The following is an 18,210-nucleotide window of genomic DNA, read 5'->3' as shown; positions in this document are numbered from 1 at the left end:
CCAAAGAGAAGCATCATATGTTTTTAGGGCTCAACGAAATAATTCTTACGAAACCGAAACTGTATGATGAAAAATTTTTTTAGAACAACGGATGATGTGTGTGAAGCTTGTGGAAAAAATGTTACAATAGAACATATAATCAAGATGCATAATGTAGCAAGATCAATTGGGACTGGATAACCTGCTGTATGAAACAAGAATTGAAATTAGCTATAACTGACCCTGAAGAACTACTTTCTAGAAACATATAACATGGACAATGTCAAAGCAAAGCTGCGTTGTGGCTGACTGCATTAGAAATGAGCTTTAACCTTAAATCAAAGAAAAAAAATTGAAAACAGATTTATGACTATAATTAGAGAGAGACGACGAATATCCGGCAAATGTTTAGGCTGTCTCTCAATCGTTGGATAAATGTATTATGGAATTGTAAATTAAGCTAAGTAAGTTAAGGTCATCCTCTCCTTGTGTACTTAGTATGCTTTTTTGAATGAGTATCCATACGTATGAATGATTAGAGTGGTTTAGTGATTTTACTATATTCACTGTTTACTATATTAAACACAAAAAAAATTGAACAATGTCATTGAAAGACTACAATTTGCCATACAAAAACTGAAAACACCCCATGATTGTCCTGAAAGAAAAATCTCGATTAGACAGACCATCCTATCGCAGAAGAGGAGGGAACGACAAATGGCAGATAAGTGTTTGCCAGCCCTTTGCAGTGTCGTTCCGGTCACTGCCGGAGAGCATGCGGGTGCGGGTGAAGATTAAATACAGCAGCCGAACGACGAACGAACGAAGGAAGAAATAAACAAACAACTGAACGGTGGTACTTACGAGTAAATTGGCTTGCTGTTACCCTCCTTGTACCAGATGACCAGGGTCACTTTGTCGGTCATCATCGCCATCGTCGTCGGCAGCAGATCGCACGGGAGCGATACGTCCAGACCGACGGCTGTTTGTACTTCAAATAGTGGACCTGAGTGGGGGAAGAGAAATAAAAACAGAGATTTATGAGATAATGCGGTGGTTGAGTGCAAAGGTCGGAACGCGGAAGCTGTTCTTAATGCATCACTAAACAAATTTTTTGTACATAATTTTGGAGGAAAAATTACACAACTTATTGAATTCCACTCTTGCTCCCGAAAGTGAAATTTCAATTCCATTTTTTAGTAAACCGAATTGAGACCAAACAATTTCACGCAGGTTGAGTGAGAAACGGGATTTACTGGGTTCATTACATCAGCGAAATTGCGCAATGAAGCAATCAATTTGCAGCAGCAGCTCAAAATCTTTACTTTTCGGTTGAGCTACCTTGATTAATGGCGCCTGTGGAAAATTCGCGAGCGCTCTCGTTAACACTACACTCGATTTCGTGCCCCGGGAGTGGAAATGTACGACATTTTAATCATCGTAAGTTTTTCATGTTCCCCTTATGCACGGGAGGCGCGTTTTTTCTCACACCTTGGGGAAAACAAAACGCGAGGAAAAAAAAGTGATGTATTTCCATTTCCGGGATTGAGTGTGGAACTAAGCTATAGATCAACACTCGTACAATTTTACACCTCTGTCGCAACGAAGCTCGGTAGAGGTAACCTGCGGGGAATTTCCTCCGCTCTCGTTTGGGGATATTTCTCGCCCTTGTTTCTTTTTTGTTCCCTGTTTAGTGGTTCGGATGCACGACCGGTCGATGAGATGTGGCGTAATTTTCACTCAACGTAGCTCCCCTGGGGAAACACCGAACCGTTGGATAAAATGTATGGTGTTAATGGAGTTATCGCCGATTATGCAGATCGTTTCGAGTTGACACACAATGTTCTTCGTCAACTTTGAACCAATTATGAATGAACGAATTCATATTCAGCATAAGGCATTAATCTTCATTATAGATAATGGGTGGACCGTTAAAAGTCACGAATTAAAAAAACAAGATTAAACCTTAAACTATTTATTATTAGTTCTATTTAGAATGACCTAATTTAATAAGGTCAAGCAAGATGTTTGGATACATTTTATTGTTGGGAACTTAAAAAAATGGTTTTATATTAATGAACATTAAAACGGTTTCATACATTCCTTTTTTCGATCAAAATTTAGTAAGTCTTACAGTTTTTGAGTTAGAATTTTTTTTTATATAAAAAGCAAACACAAACACTATAAGACCTAAAAAAAGATTTGTTTATTTTTTTTATTGAAAACTAACAAATGTATTAAAAAATTAAACGAAAATTGAAATTAGTGATGAAACGAATAGTAGTTTGGAAACCGGATACCCGGCAAGCTTCGAGGCCGGATAGCCGGATAACCGGCGGCCGGATATTCGGCTTTTTATCTGCGAATACAAAACAGAGAGAAATTGTATGTGTGCATAGAGCTAATAAAATACTACATTTTAGGGCAGTAATAAACACACCTTTGATAAAAATAATGAACTATGATTCAATTTTCCGTATAGAATGAATATCCCTTAACCCCCTGAACGGAAATGACGAGTCCAGCTCGTCATAAACTTTCCTGAACAACCTGATAATGACGAGCTGAACTCGCCAGAGATATTTGAGATTTGATGCTTTTTATGAGATGCAGTATCCGTGAGTCACATCGAGTTCATTGCTTTGATATACTTGTATGCATGCTTCTAGTTATCGTTAGAATGTTATTTGTATGAATCTATGCAGCCATTATCGCGCAAATGAACGACACGACGTGAAGTGAAATAGCGGTTATTTTAATAGTGGTTTCCGTTTATAGAAGTTATTATATTTTTTCTGAGGGGAATATAATAAATATACAGTAATCATTCGATAACTGAATCTGGTTTAAAACCGTAAGTTTCTATATCAATCTCTCTTCTTAAAACTAAGAAAATTTAATCGTCTGACTGTGCTGACTGAAAAAAAATTGTCGTTCTAGGGGTTAATAGAGTAACATATTTTCTGCATGTAATATCGAGCCTTTTTTTCTGTCAAAGATTTTCTATTACCATGATGAAATTTTTGGGGATGTTTTGAAATAATGTTAATACTAATCGAGTTAGAGTAAGTACTACGAAGTCAAGTAAGCAAAGAACATCAATTAATTGTTTTCATTCAAGATTAAAATACTTGGAACTGTCTTCTGGAATGATAAACTGAGAGAGGGTACACTTACTTCAGCACAAATCAAATTAAACGAATTAAAGAGTCGTAACTGAATCTTTGTGCTCCCTTGGGCCGAGTGGTTAGCGTCATAACTAACATGCCGGGTGTTCGGGTTCGATTCCCGTTCTGGTCGGGGGAATTTTTCGTCAAAGTAATTTCCTCCGACTTGCACTGTGATCACGCGTATTCTAGAGCTTGCCACTCAGAATGCATTCAAGGCGTGTTATTTGGCATAGAAATCTCAACTAAGTACTAATAAAAATGACGCAAGTAATACTACGTTGAGACGGCGAAGTTCCTCTAGGTACGTTAGTGCCATTGAAGAAGAAGAAGAACTGAATCTAAACCTGACACACAAAGCTCACGACACCTTTTGGGACAGTTTCTACGAAATGGCGAAGGTTTGCTAGAGTTTATCTTTCGGCTCCTTACAAAAGTGTTTACAAAGAAAGACTGTTCCTTGCAGCTTCCTAGCGTTATCGGTCGGTTAAAAAATTGTATAAATATAAATAAAAGTAATAGTGTTATTTAATTAATGTTATGAGTAAATATTAATTCAATTTTGATAAAAACATGATTTATTTTGTGTTAATGATAAACTATTGATTTTTTCTAATATTCGGTATCCGGCCGGATGGTAGGTGACTATCCGGTATCCGGCCTATCCGGCCTAACGGATAGTTACCCGATACTCGTTTAATCCATAATTAAAAACATTTTTTTTAGATTTTCTTTTTAAATTCTGAAAAAAAAATATCAATAGCACATAGAATGATCAAACAGTCCATACATCGGAAGAATATCACTGCTACAGAAAAATAGTTTTTCAAATAACGAATTTTTCATGTTTTATTTGAAAATTGCTTTTTTCTTAATCAACATCTAAGGCGAGTTGACATGAATCGAGTTTTTACGCGGAACAAGAAAGGACGTGATACTCCCGGTAAAGCGGTTATTAAAGTACACTATTATGAAAAATCGCTCGAAAATACGATGCAAAAATCACAATCACATTTCAATCACAATCATTAGAACGTGGTACGGAATGTAATAAAATGTAGGGTAAATCATCTTGGTTTGTCCAATTTAGGGTGTTTCTACGCAACTAGTAAATGCAAATCGATTTTTCTTCATGAAAATCACATATAATCGATACGAGTTTGGGTTTGCTGAAAAGCTCCAAGCCTCTAGTTGCTAATACTACCATAAGGCGTTGAAATTATTCAAATATTTATGTTTTTGAACTATTTTCCTCAAAGAGAAATTATAATCATGGTTTGACCACCTCTGATCATAGTTTGTCCAAAAAATGATCATGGTATAGGGTGGGCCATTTAAAGTGGAAGCATCTGGCAACCCCATAACTTTTGACAGAGATGTCAGATTAACAAATGTCATACCGCGTTGGAAGCGTCATTTCAGTACAATTTTAACCATGGAACAATACACACCTAAACAACGTGCTGAAATTGTTCAGCAGTACATTCAAAATAACTTCTCAATTGTGGCTTTTGGCAAAAAATCATAATGTCTGATGAGGCGCATTTCAACTTGAATGGAGGAGTGAATCAACAAAATTGTCGGTTTTATGCTACTGAAAACCCTCAATTCATCGAAACGCAACCTTTTTACGACCAAAAAGTTACTGTGTGGTGTGGCATTTATGCCAATAAAGTCATCGGCCCGTATTTCTTTGAAAACGAAAATGGAGCAACGGTAACCGTGAATGGGGAGCGTTATCGGACAATGATAACCGATTTTTTATTGCCATTTGTTCGTGAAAATGAATTGGACAATTACTGGTTCCAACAGGACGGCGCTACAAGCCATACAGCGGCTGCCACGACCAAATTATTGCGCGAAATGTTCCCCGGAAGATTAATATCGAAAAACGGCGATTATGACTGGCCACCGAGATCACCTGATTTGACGCCTTCTGACTTTTTTTATGGGGATATTTAAAATCCAAGGTATACACTGGTAAACCAAGGACCCTGGCTGCGCTGAAAGACAATATCCGACAAGAAATTGCTGCCATATCGGCCGAAACATTGGGCAAGGTGATGGAAAATGCCGAAAAAAGGGCACATTTTGCGGTCAAAGCCAGAGGCGGTCATTTACGAGATATCATAATTAAAAAGTAGTTAGAACAAATCTCCTTGGACCAAAATAAATGAATTTCAAAAAAAAAAATTTAAAATTCCACTTCTTTACTTTGCTATTGCAAAAACAAATCCTTCCACTTTAAATGGCCCACCCTGTATGTCCGGTTTTAGAAATCACTATTTTTGAATGAATAAATTCGAATTTTCAAGTAGATGTTGTATTTATCATTGTTTTTATTTACTGTCATCATATTGATTCATTCATAATTTAGGCTTTTTCCAGAATATTGCCTTCTATTGGGCATTTTAAAAGTGCCAAATAATCATCTGGTGATTGATTAAAATTTAGCTCAAATGAGGGGCGCATGGACCTCAATAGAGAGTGTATTTTATCATCCTTTAAAACATGTGAATCCGTAAAAATATACTTTAAAACTACTGTAAATCATGGAAAAGACTATTTTATTTATATGCTTTGAAACATTCGAATACCTGATTTGACAAAGGTGTGCTGAATTAGAGCATTCAAAACATAATACGCTGGGCACAGAAGAGCGGAAATCCGGAAATGGAAGGCCTCGTAAAACTTCAGTTCAAACAGACCCCCTGGTTCGATCGGATTCGGGTTATTCAGGAAGAGTTGGGCTTCAACAAAACTAGTCGAACTGTGAGCAACCGTCTTCGTTAATCAGGTCTATAGAGCTTCTCCAAAAAGAAAAAGCCATTACTACGGAAGGCCAATATCATAACGCGCCTGGATTTCTCAAAGAAACATGCCTCTCGCCCTCTAGCTTTAGAATGAAGATAGTTTGGACCGATGAGAGTAAGTTTGAGCTAAAAAACACGAAGAAACGTGAGCGATCTCGTTGCCTGAAGTCTGAGCGTCTTTTATCTAGAGTTACTCAAGCAACAGTAAAACACGGAAGAAGATCGTTGCTAGTGTGGTGCTGTTTTTCCTGGAATGGGGTCGGCAATCTTGTTAGGATCGAGGAAAGATGACTGGTGAATCCTACGTCAAAGTCTTGGAGGAAACCTTAAACCCGTCACTCAGGGAAATTATTATGAAAGACTTTATTTTCTAACAGGACTATGACCCTATCACCTTTAAGGTTGCGAAGCGCTATGTCCAGTCCTAAAAGATTAAAATGCTTGAGTGACCACCCAGTTTCATTTATAATGCCTTGTTTTTATATTGTTTACTGTTTTATTTCCTAAACTGAATCACTGATATTTGAAACAAAAATGAATTGGAGTAATATAAATTTGAAAATGAATACAAACAATAGCTTGTTTACATCCTTTTCCATAATAAGAAATACGTTCACTGAAGTTTACATGTAGATTGCAATGGATTTTCCAAAAAAAAAATCATGAAAAAGTATTTTGGGTAATGCTGTTTACTTTTTTTTTCAACACTGTAGGTATGAGGTGTAAAATAAAAATCTAAATATTGAACATGTAATAAAAAATATAAGATTTAGAACGTCTACAACTCGATCATCTATTGATAATAGATTGCAGATTGCAGATCGCAGAAACGTTTGAATCAATCGATTGGATTTTTTTTACGAACCTGTTATAATGAAAAGATTTTTCTTCAGAACACACTATTGAAAAATGCCTAACCCAAATTTTATCCATTGTACGAGCTATGATTACTTCCCGTATAGATCCGTGAAAAACGAGTATCTAACTTAGCGGCAAGGAACAATTCAGTGGAGGGCTTAAATCGTTTGTCGCGGAATGCATGCTCAGTGAAGTTCTGGCACTGACTCTTAGGAGAAGGGAAATCTTTACAGTTCAAGCCCCACTTTTGTACAAAAAAAATGCAAAGGGCGAGAGTATATAGCGATGCCATTCGCGTTTTCCACTCTAGACTCGCTCCAGCCAGCGAGCAGTCATTAGTGATTCTTAGGCAAACTTTAAAATTTGCAGTCGAGTTGACGGAGAGAGCGCAATATTTTTATAATGGAATCGCCCAAATCACAATCTTTTATTGTAGAAATATACACTGTAAAGTTGATTGAAGAAGTAATAAATAATAAGTAGTAATTTATAATGCAATGTTTAGAACATTCTACAAAATAATCTATCTCTGATAATGGGAATTACTACTTGATTTTCTCCCTCTGTTGTATGAGAGCAATAATAACATTTCTAGACAATGTGCTACCGCTCACAAAATTACAAAATTTCAAAATTACAAAATTATAAAATTACAAAATTACAAAATTACAAAATTACAAAATTACAAAATTACAAAATTACAAAATTACAAAATTACAAAATTACAAAATTACAAAATTACAAAATTACAAAATTACAAAATTACAAAATTACAAAATTACAAAATTACAAAATTACAAAATTACAAAATTACAAAATTACAAAATTACAAAATTACAAAATTACAAAATTACAAAATTACAAAATTACAAAATTACAAAATTACAAAATTACAAAATTACAAAATTACAAAATTACAAAATTACAAAATTACAAAATTACAAAATTACAAAATTACAAAATTACAAAATTACAAAATTACAAAATTACAAAATTACAAAATTACAAAATTACAAAATTACAAAATTACAAAATTACAAAATTACAAAATTACAAAATTACAAAATTACAAAATTACAAAATTACAAAATTACAAAATTACAAAATTACAAAATTACAAAATTACAAAATTACAAAATTACAAAATTACAAAATTACAAAATTACAAAATTACAAAATTACAAAATTACAAAATTACAAAATTACAAAATTACAAAATTACAAAATTACAAAATTACAAAATTACAAAATTACAAAATTACAAAATTACAAAATTACAAAATTACAAAATTACAAAATTACAAAATTACAAAATTACAAAATTACAAAATTACAAAATTACAAAATTACAAAATTACAAAATTACAAAATTACAAAATTACAAAATTACAAAATTACAAAATTACAAAATTACAAAATTACAAAATTACAAAATTACAAAATTACAAAATTACAAAATTACAAAATTACAAAATTACAAAATTACAAAATTACAAAATTACAAAATTACAAAATTACAAAATTACAAAATTACAAAATTACAAAATTACAAAATTACAAAATTACAAAATTACAAAATTACAAAATTACAAAATTACAAAATTACAAAATTACAAAATTACAAAATTACAAAATTACAAAATTACAAAATTACAAAATTACAAAATTACAAAATTACAAAATTACAAAATTACAAAATTACAAAATTACAAAATTACAAAATTACAAAATTACAAAATTACAAAATTACAAAATTACAAAATTACAAAATTACAAAATTACAAAATTACAAAATTACAAAATTACAAAATTACAAAATTACAAAATTACAAAATTACAAAATTACAAAATTACAAAATTACAAAATTACAAAATTACAAAATTACAAAATTACAAAATTACAAAAGTACAAAATTACAAAATTACAAAATTACAAAATTACAAAATTACAAAATTACAAAATTACAAAATTACAAAATTTGATATTTTAAATTCAATTTGAATAAGGAAAGTGTCACTCATATCTGGATGACGGGGCGTGTTAATTAGTATTTATCGCAGTGACCGTAATTTTTACGCTTCAAATGATATTCACCGCTCACGAAAGGTAATTTAACATAATCCGTCAATAACATTGTAATTGTGAGGAAATAAAACACAGTTTGCAAACAAAGGAAAATTAGGAAAATTTTCGACCCACCATACCAAGTCGTCACATCTCGAACATGTTTCTCACGTGTGCCGTGATAAAGTTATGCCCCTCGGTTGCCTTCCGGCGTTTGTGATGATATTTACTTTAAGCGCTCGTTTTGTCACACCTCCCTGGTAAGCATACATGCGTGCGTGAGTGCGTGCGTGAATTCGTGACATGTTTCATATGGTCGCCGAGCGCCCTGGGATTCTAGTTTTCGACCGAGCAGCTTTTCCCCGAGGGAAAAAGGGAATACTTCGTTGCTCTTTGCAAATGGCATTTTTTTTCCCTGGCGTTTCGTGTGTGTTCTCCATAAGTGCGCGTTTGATGTTTCGTCGGGGAAATGATGAGTCGAAAAAGAAAACATTTTCCCCTAGGCTTTAGGTGTGAAGCTGTAAAGGCCACACTTGTCATCGGTGGTCTGGATTTCCAGATGCTAAATAATTTACATTTGGTGTTATTTTACAACCTTTCACTCATCCGCTCGTTCGCTCGTTTGGTGTGTTTGTTTAAATTGTTACGAGCCAATTGATGTTTGGGTGGATTTGAAAAGATTTTGGGAGACAAAGGTTCATCTATTCTTCTTGTGATTAACGGCTCAACTGAGGGAATTATACGAAAATTTTGATCCTCCATAACATACTATGTACCGTGACTTATGAAGAGGTCAATTGCATATTATCTTATCTGTTACTCACATCACATCATGCTCGTTTGCGTACTATTTATATTTGACAAGTGATTCTGATTCTGATCACTATATAAGGAAACTTATCGAAGATTTTTTTAAAATTTTTTTTTCACTCACACAGATGTTTGAATTAAATAGTCTTCCATAATTAAATAGTACTCCATTTAATTTTCAGAAAATTTCACTCTCTTTTGTGAAACAATGAAGTATGAGAGTATTATTTGAGTCCCATTATTTCAACAACATCTTCTTCTTCTTCTTCTTCAATGGCACTAACGTTCCTAGAGGAACTTCGCCGTCTCAACGTAGTATTACTTGCGTCATTTTTATTAGTACTTAGTTGAGATTTCTATGCCAAATAACACGCCTTGAATGCATTCTGAGTGGCAAGCTCTAGAATACGCGTGATCACAGTGCAAGTCGGAGGAAATTTCTTTGACGAAAAATTCCCCCGACCAGAACGGGAATCGAACCCGAACACCCGGCATGTTAGTTATGACGCTAACCACTCGGCCACGGGAGCACTTTCAACAACATACTCTCTGTGGAAATATTTTTCCAACGTTGTTTCTATCGTTTGCTAAAGCAATCAAACGTTAATTATAACTGCCACAGATTGTATCTCGAATCACTATAAAGGGTGTGTCACATCAAATTGCATCACGGAAAAAACGCTGTAGAAATTTAATTTTTAGGAATTATATCTTCAGCTTTCGCTTATAATCAGATAAGAGTGTATAGATCAAGTTGGCCATGCTTCACTGTCAATTTTTCGTAAATTTGGAAAAATGTCGTGGAACGAAAAAGAGCGTCGTGAATTAATCCTGTGCACTCATTTCGAGAATCCGGAGTTGTCACATCGGGACATCGGTAAGATGCTGGGAATCGTCCAATCCACGGTCAGCAGAGTACTAAAACGATACTTCGAGAACCTAACCATCGACCGGAAGGTGAAGAACGGCAAAAATGGATGCTCCGTCAGTGAAAAAGATCACAAGCGCGCAGTTAAGCAGTTTAGACGTGATCCGAGAAGTTCGGTCCGGGATGTCGCCAATAAGCTGAATTTGTCAAGTTCATTCGTCCAGCGGACCAAGCAGCGGGAGGGCCTGCGTACATACAAGGTTCAGAAGGCTCCTAACCGCGACGAAAGGCAAAACATGGTGGGGAAGACGCGAGCCCGGAAGCTGTATACCGAAATGCTGACGAAGCCGCATTGCCTGGTAATGGACGACGAAACCTACGTCAAAGCGGACTTTCGTTAGCTGCCGGGCCTGTTGTTATTCTCCGCAGAGGACAAATTCAGCGTTCCGGAGGAGATTCGCAAGCAGAAACTATCCAAGTTTGCCAAAAAGTACATGGTGTGGCAAGCGATCTGCTCTTGCGGAAAGCGGAGCGCCCCCTTCGTGATTACCGGCACGGTAAACGGACAGGTTTACCTTAAGGAGTGCCTACAGAAGCGCTTACTACCACTATTGAAGCAGCACGAGGGCCCGACCATCTTCTGGCCGGATCTCGCTTCGTGCCACTATTCAAAGGACGTGTTGGAGTGGTACGAAGCCAACGGGGTCACCTTCGTGCCAAAGGAAATGAACCCGCCCAACGAGCCGGAGCTTCGCCCAATAGAGAAATATTGGGAGATTATGAAGCAGGCCCTCCGGAAGAACCCAAAAGTTGTCAAATCGGAGGCAGACTTCAAGAGAAAATGGATTTCTGTTAAAAAAAACTACAACCTGACGTTGTACAGAACCTTATGGACGGGGTAAAGAGGAAGGTGCGAGCATACGGGCTTGGGCTCGAAGTATGAATAAAAAGAAAATGCCAAAAGTTGTTTAATAGTTTTATTTTACTGTCTAAAATTTTCAAAAGGATCGGTCTACTGGGCGAATTTCTACAGCGTTTTTTCCGTGATGCAGTTTGATGTGACACACCCTTTAATTACACTATCAAACTCTCTCATCAATAATGACACCGTTGAGGGGTAACAACGTTTTCGTCAAACTGTGGCTTTTTTTTCTACGTTACTTTCGAACTTTGCAACCACTGATGTAACAATTTTGTACATTAGTACGATTGGTATCGATTAGCAAAGTTAATTATTCTTGCGACTTTTGATAAATTCACCTTTGATGTTTTCCCGGATAAAGTTAGCAATGTTACGTAACGTTGTGAAAGAGCTAACATCAACGAAAACTCGTGTGGCGGGTCGTTAAGCTAAACATTTTACAATCCTCCACCACATCAAAGACTTGCCGAAGCGAGAAATCGATTTGGATGCGCATCTTCCCGAACCTTGAGAATCATCTCCGGAGTGAAAATCTAATTAGTAACGGTACTCTCGGGACGCATATAACCTAATTTCCATTCCTGTCGTCTTTCGCAACAGCGGTTGTATCTGAAGGAAGAGGAAACTTTCAGCGAAACCAAAACAATATCGGGTAAGTTTTATGTGAACACGATAAAATATGTGTATTGCGATTGTAAGCATTAGAAACATTTTCGAAAAATCCTTTCTAAGGGGCGTTAGAAGTAATCCGAATGCAAACTCCTAGTTCATATATTTATTTCAGTAAATTTTCATGCGATGATTGTATCCCTAAATACAATTTCATAGATAACAAAACTATGAATTTAATTATAAACAATCACATCACCACCTTTAACTGTCGACAGTTCACATATGAATCGGGAACTGTAAGAGTCCAACATATTCCGTGTCCTGCGTCCTGTTCAGGAGCCACATTTAATTAGTACATGTCATTACCTCGGTTGTCGATAAACTTTACCGGTATTCTACCGGGAAATTCTCTCATCGACTTCTCCTACCAACAAAAAAAATCCGTTGATTTTCGCTACTCGAGGATACAAATAAAATAACAGTACGAAAAATAACATCAGGGAAACAGACTTTGGGGCCATTAAGTTTTAATCAGCAGTTCCTACACTTAGTCCCTCTACAAAAACGAGAGTCCCTCTTCATTGTGCTCGTTTCAATCGCACTCAGTCGATTCGGTTTCGAGCCTCGTGCCGGGTGGAAATGGATTTCAACAATACGGTCCAACCGACCCCAACCAGCATCAGCAGCAGCAGCAGCACAAATCGTTAACGCTGCCCACTTTTAGCTTGGGACCGTGGGTTGGCAATTTCCCCGGCTGAAAATGGTTTTGTAAGCAGCAGCAGCAACATAGTTTGGGTTTTGTTCGAGGGTTTTGGGGTTGGAAGGGAGATGTGTTGTTGTGCCACTGTTATGGGATGGAGTGGCAGCGGAGTGGATCCCGTCAGCAGAGAGGATGGTTTCGAGAGTGGATTGGAAGCAAGATATCGGGTTTAAGGTTACCTAAATCCATTTCGAATTTGTATTCAAATGGATCATTTTATCATAATCGATGGTCAAATAATTTTCCCCACAGAATATTCACCATCAAGTAAAACAGATTACCAACCACTAGCTCTATATAGAGCCATTCCATGTGAAACCGATATAGTGGTTCGCAGATCGTGTGAAAAAGTGGAAAAATTTGATTTTGCGGACCACCCTAAAAAGGAAATGGGTACACTAATAAAAAAAAGAAAAAATATGGTTCTAGTGTTTTGCGATCAAGAACAAAATTACCACACTTGTCGGAAATCTGAGAACCACTATATCGGTTTCACATGGAATGGTTGTATAATAACCAGCATTTCAATTATTCACCATAATCCGCTGTCCAATTGAATGTCACTGGGGGGTACCTATTAAACAGATGGTATCGATCAATCAATCAAAAATGAATCAGAAATGCTCTTAGATCGAAATGAATGTATTACCCGAGCATCACTGACTTCGGCTTCGCTAGTTAGGGTCAATTTATCAATTTGAACATCCATCGGGTGACCGGTTTTAATTAAATGAGTGCAGTACAGTGTAAACTCGAAACCGCAAAGAGGGAGGGGTTCGAAGGAGACATGTCAATTAAATTCACCATCATCATCGTCATCATGACGACCAACAAAGGCCCGCACAAATGGATCTATTAACGCGACATTCTGAAAAGAGAGAAATGGCTGATCCAAGCTTATGGTTGATGACATATGCTGACAATTAGAGCGATTAGTCACTGCTGGCAGTCTCATGAATCCACAGCCACCCAATTTATAATTCGTCTCGCAATGGCAATGGTTTCCATCTGCAAGAGCCAAGGTCGGCTAGTCAGCGCTCTGAAATGACCACCCGTTAAATGAAGCAATTTGCGTTTCATTTCTCGCGTGTTTCATTCGTTCGGTGGGAATTAAACGCAGTTCGAACCCTCGTTCCGTCCGTATGCGGTGGGTCCAATGTATGGTATGGCCCGGAGTAGGTGTCGGAAAAATCATTTCATTTCGGTGGAGATTAAAGCAATACTTGGCTATGCGGATTTAATACCGGCAGTTTTATATCCCACTGCTTTTGTGACTCATAAAGCGGCGTCTTCCATAGCCAATCCCATACTGAACCCTTTTGAGTCCCTCTTGGCACTGAATTGAGCATTCTGCATAATCCGTCAATCGAATGTTCATCGGATTCTGATTAACTTTCAAACGCACAAAAGCGTAAAGCGGCAAATAACTGGTTTATTCAACACAAACATAAATAAAAAAAACAAATTTTGTCGACTTCCCACGACCGATCGTTTGTCGGAGGGTTTTTTTATCAAATGAGATAACGAATGGAAAACCCAGTGAACAGTGGGCTCACAAATGTTCGTCGGTAGTGGCCCTCTTAACCAGTTCAAGTGTTCGGTCGTTGATTTTCACGCGGAGAATAAAGCACATGGGTCAGTTGATGGTATTTGCTGATTCATATTTATTTCAATTGGCACTACTGAACAGTAGTGGCAGGGTTTGGAGTGAGGAACGCACAAATGCCGCTGCATTTGCCACTCTAATGCAAACCGACTTCAGTATTTCGAGTTTTCGTGGGGTATGTAAAGTGTCTCTTCACTAACTCAAAGCATCAAAGATGTTACGTAGTTTTGTATAGCATAAGTACTACTCTGTAGATACGGCTGGTATTGGCCACAGTTGCCATGTCGGCTATTGATGAGCGTTGGCTTCATTTCAAGTAATCGTTACGATGGTTAATAAACAGCTAAACTTTCGAAACTACCCTCAAGGGATATTCTAGTGTAAAAACACAAATTTTGGATGTTTTTCGAGCCCTGAACGAATTAAACAAATGCTATTTTTACTATCCATTGTTTTATTATTCGTCCATCTAATATCAAGAATAATAAAAAATTGGTTCTTTCTAAACACGACCGTGTTTTCAACGTAAGATTACTGAATTATATAATTTGACCCCCCTGTTTACCACATCGGATATTATTTTAGAATGCATCGACATTTTTTTATGAATTAATTTTTTTTCCGAAGTAAAAAACTTCATCAAAAATTTGAACAATTTAAGACTGCCTTCGGTCCTGATTAACTGACAGAGAATAATTTGCCTCCCCAAACGAATTCCACTACCAGACGTCCGCATTGTAGATCACATATTAGATATAGACATTTTTCATTCAAAATTATCATCTCGAAAGTGTGTTTATTCCACCTGAAAATCCATTATAGTCATTGTCGCTTCCAAGACTCGTGATCGTGCTCAATTACATCAACGCGAATTTACCTTCTCGCTTAAAAAAAAATATCTCCAATCCGCTCCGTCTGTGCTGCTGGTCCATGCTGAGAACCCGTTATGTTTTACAAAATAAATATATCATATATTTGTCGGCTCGTGCCGGTACGTGTCTAATACGCTACGTGCCGGAATACTATAAAGACGAATTTCATGCCAACTCGACTGGCCGTTGGCAGCATCACCTCAGATAGCAGTGAAACGTTGTGGGTGTAAAGAAATGGGCCATTTAAGCAACTTTGCATACTTGAAATATTCGAAAGATAATGAGACTACTGTTTGGAAAAAGCCATTTTGTTTCCTAATTTTTTACAAAAAGTTTTAACTTAAAAACTGTGATACCTACAAAATTCATGTCAAAGGATGAAATGTAGAAAATTGTTTAAATTTTAACAAAAAAAATACTAAAAATTTTTTGGAAAAAAATTTCGCTGACAAAAAGTTATTTAAAAAATTAAAATTCATTTTTCTCAGAAACGTATTTTTTTAACATTCTCAAAAATATATATATGAATAGCCCTCAAAATTTTCAACAAGTTGTCCATACATCGGAAGATGGACACTTTTACAGGGAAAAAGTTTTTCGAACAACAACTTTTTCATGTTTTCTTAGAAAAAAATTCAACTTATCCTAATTTTGTTTAGTCAAGTCAAGATAGCGATATAATGTTTTCAACAAAGTTTTAGATCTTGTTGAAATATAAACTTTTGTCGAAGACATCAACTTTCTATCTTTTATAGTTTTTGGAATATAAGTTATTTTAGTATGAATACTACCGAAAAAATTATGTTTTGCTCGTATCATTTTTGTGTTAAAATTCTCACGTTTGACATGTTCTTGACATGTTTCTAAATAGAGAAAAGTCAGCAGAGCATGTAAACTGCGATAATTTATACATAAAAATGTTACGAATTAAACGTTAATAGTATTTTTTCAAAGAAAAAAATGAAAAAGTAGTTGTTCGAAAAACTTTTTCTATGTAACTGTGGCCATCGTCCGATGTATAGGAAACTTGTTGGAAATTTTAAGGGCTATTTATAACTATTATTTCGGAATTTATATGTTTTCGGAAAAAAATAATTTGAATTTTCAATTTTTTTTCACAATGGAATTTTTTTTTCCAAAAGAATCTTTGATAATTTTTAATGAAAACCTTAGTAATTTCCTACATTTCATTCTCTGACCCACTTTTTGTAGATCTTATAGTTTTTAAATTAAGATTTTTCTAAAAAAAGATGAAAAAACTCAAAATTTTGAAAAAACCTGCCAAAAAAATCTATCAGGCCTACAAAAGGAAAAAATTAAAACAAAATTTTTTGGTGGGTGGGTTATATCTATGATATAACCGCAAGGTTGACGTGAGACTACCTTAGCTTAGCAATCATTTGTTTGAATTGATTTAATTTTTGGTTGAATGAAACAATTTCCGAATTCAATTGAATTCAATATATTTGCTTTGTGAGTAAAACGATTGTATGATGCCATGTGAGGTCAATTCATGCATTTGGATAGATTATGTTCTTCGTTACAAGTAAATTTAATGACAGTCCATTTACGTTTGGTATGATTACATCTTGGTTTTGAAGTCTGTGTTATACAAACACATTTCAGTCGGAACAAAAATGTCCCCGATTTACATGTATTTGCAATTTCGAGTTCTCCAGACACCTTCATTTAGAAGTCTGCAATAGGTAAACACATTTCAGCCGGAATAAAAATGCATACATGTATTTGTAATGCCAATTTCCCCACGCTCCTTGGATTTGAAGTCTGTGTTAGAGAAACACGGAAGAAAAATACGCCCGACCTGCATGAATTTGCAATGCCCATTTCCCCAGACACCATGGTTTTGAAGTTTGTGTTGTGGAAAACATTTCAGTCGGAACAAAAAAGCCTCCAACTTGCATGTATTTGCAAAGTGGATTCCCCCAGGCACATTGTTTTTGAAGTCCGTGTTAGGGAAACACAGCTCGGTTGGAACAAAAATACCCCCTACTTGCATGTTTATTTGCTAAGCGGATTTTCACAGCTACATTGATTTTGAAGTCTGTGTTCGGGAAACCGTAAATCGGGCCAATCAAAACTAGGAAGTTAGGGCGTTTAGATAACGCTTGACATTTTACAGTTATTCAACTGTTTATCTAATGAAAAATAACATTTCATTAATTGCGAGAGAAGCGTAGAAATATTCCGTATCAATTGATGCAAACATCTTTCAGATCCAGTATGAAATGTTCGCGTTATAAGCATTTGGAATCTTTCATTTTTCCTGCATGTTCTGTGTTTAGGTTTTCATTTTACCCCCCATATAATCCGGTTAGACGTAGTCTCACGTCAAAAGCTGAAAAGTAAGGTGGCTCGCAGATAAAGCGATAAGCCTTGCTATCTTACCTCATTCGCCGTGCGAGATAAAGTGTGATACACATACAACGTCACCATCACCGTCCCGTCAACTATTCTCTTGGACTTATCTTTCCGACGTCAAAGCTGCCGTTGATGGTGTATATGAATGCGACCAAACGAAACGAACCAAACGAAAAGTTTTCATGGGAAAATATTTTACTTTTCAATCTTTTACGTTGACTTTACGGTGACGGGACGTTGTATGTGTAGCGCACGTAAAAGGGCTTTCCTATCGATTAATGCAAATATCTCTGCGAACAATCTAGAAATGGCGGATCTTAAATCGCAGTGTTTCCTATCTCGTCTCTTTTTGCCTGTACAACGAACACTGCCTTTGATTCGTGTAGCACATATATGTCAGTGTTTTTCGGATCTTCTACAACAAATTACTGATGAAGAGAACTGTCGAAAGCTATCAGAATTTATTTATTTGGTTCCGTCCTCACTTTGCGATTGAACT

At 36.0% G+C, this 18,210-nt stretch overlaps 1 protein-coding gene across 2 annotated transcripts in view; it reads right to left on the bottom strand.

Moving 5' to 3' along the window:
- The window catches only part of LOC129774711 (uncharacterized), a 224,388-nt gene that overhangs the window by 115,345 nt on the left and 90,833 nt on the right, over nucleotides 1-18,210 (bottom strand). For both annotated transcript variants that reach the window (XM_055778592.1, XM_055778593.1), the window contains exon 3: nucleotides 844-985. In XM_055778592.1, the coding sequence (XP_055634567.1) occupies nucleotides 844-985 (142 nt within the window). The remainder of the gene's footprint in view (nucleotides 1-843; nucleotides 986-18,210) is intronic.

This window comes from Toxorhynchites rutilus, chromosome 3 (genome assembly GCF_029784135.1).
Source record: "Toxorhynchites rutilus septentrionalis strain SRP chromosome 3, ASM2978413v1, whole genome shotgun sequence".
Lineage (NCBI taxonomy): Eukaryota > Metazoa > Arthropoda > Insecta > Diptera > Culicidae > Toxorhynchites > Toxorhynchites rutilus.
The sequence above is the reverse complement of the archived record's forward strand: the minus strand, read 5'-3'. Positions and strand labels throughout refer to the sequence as shown.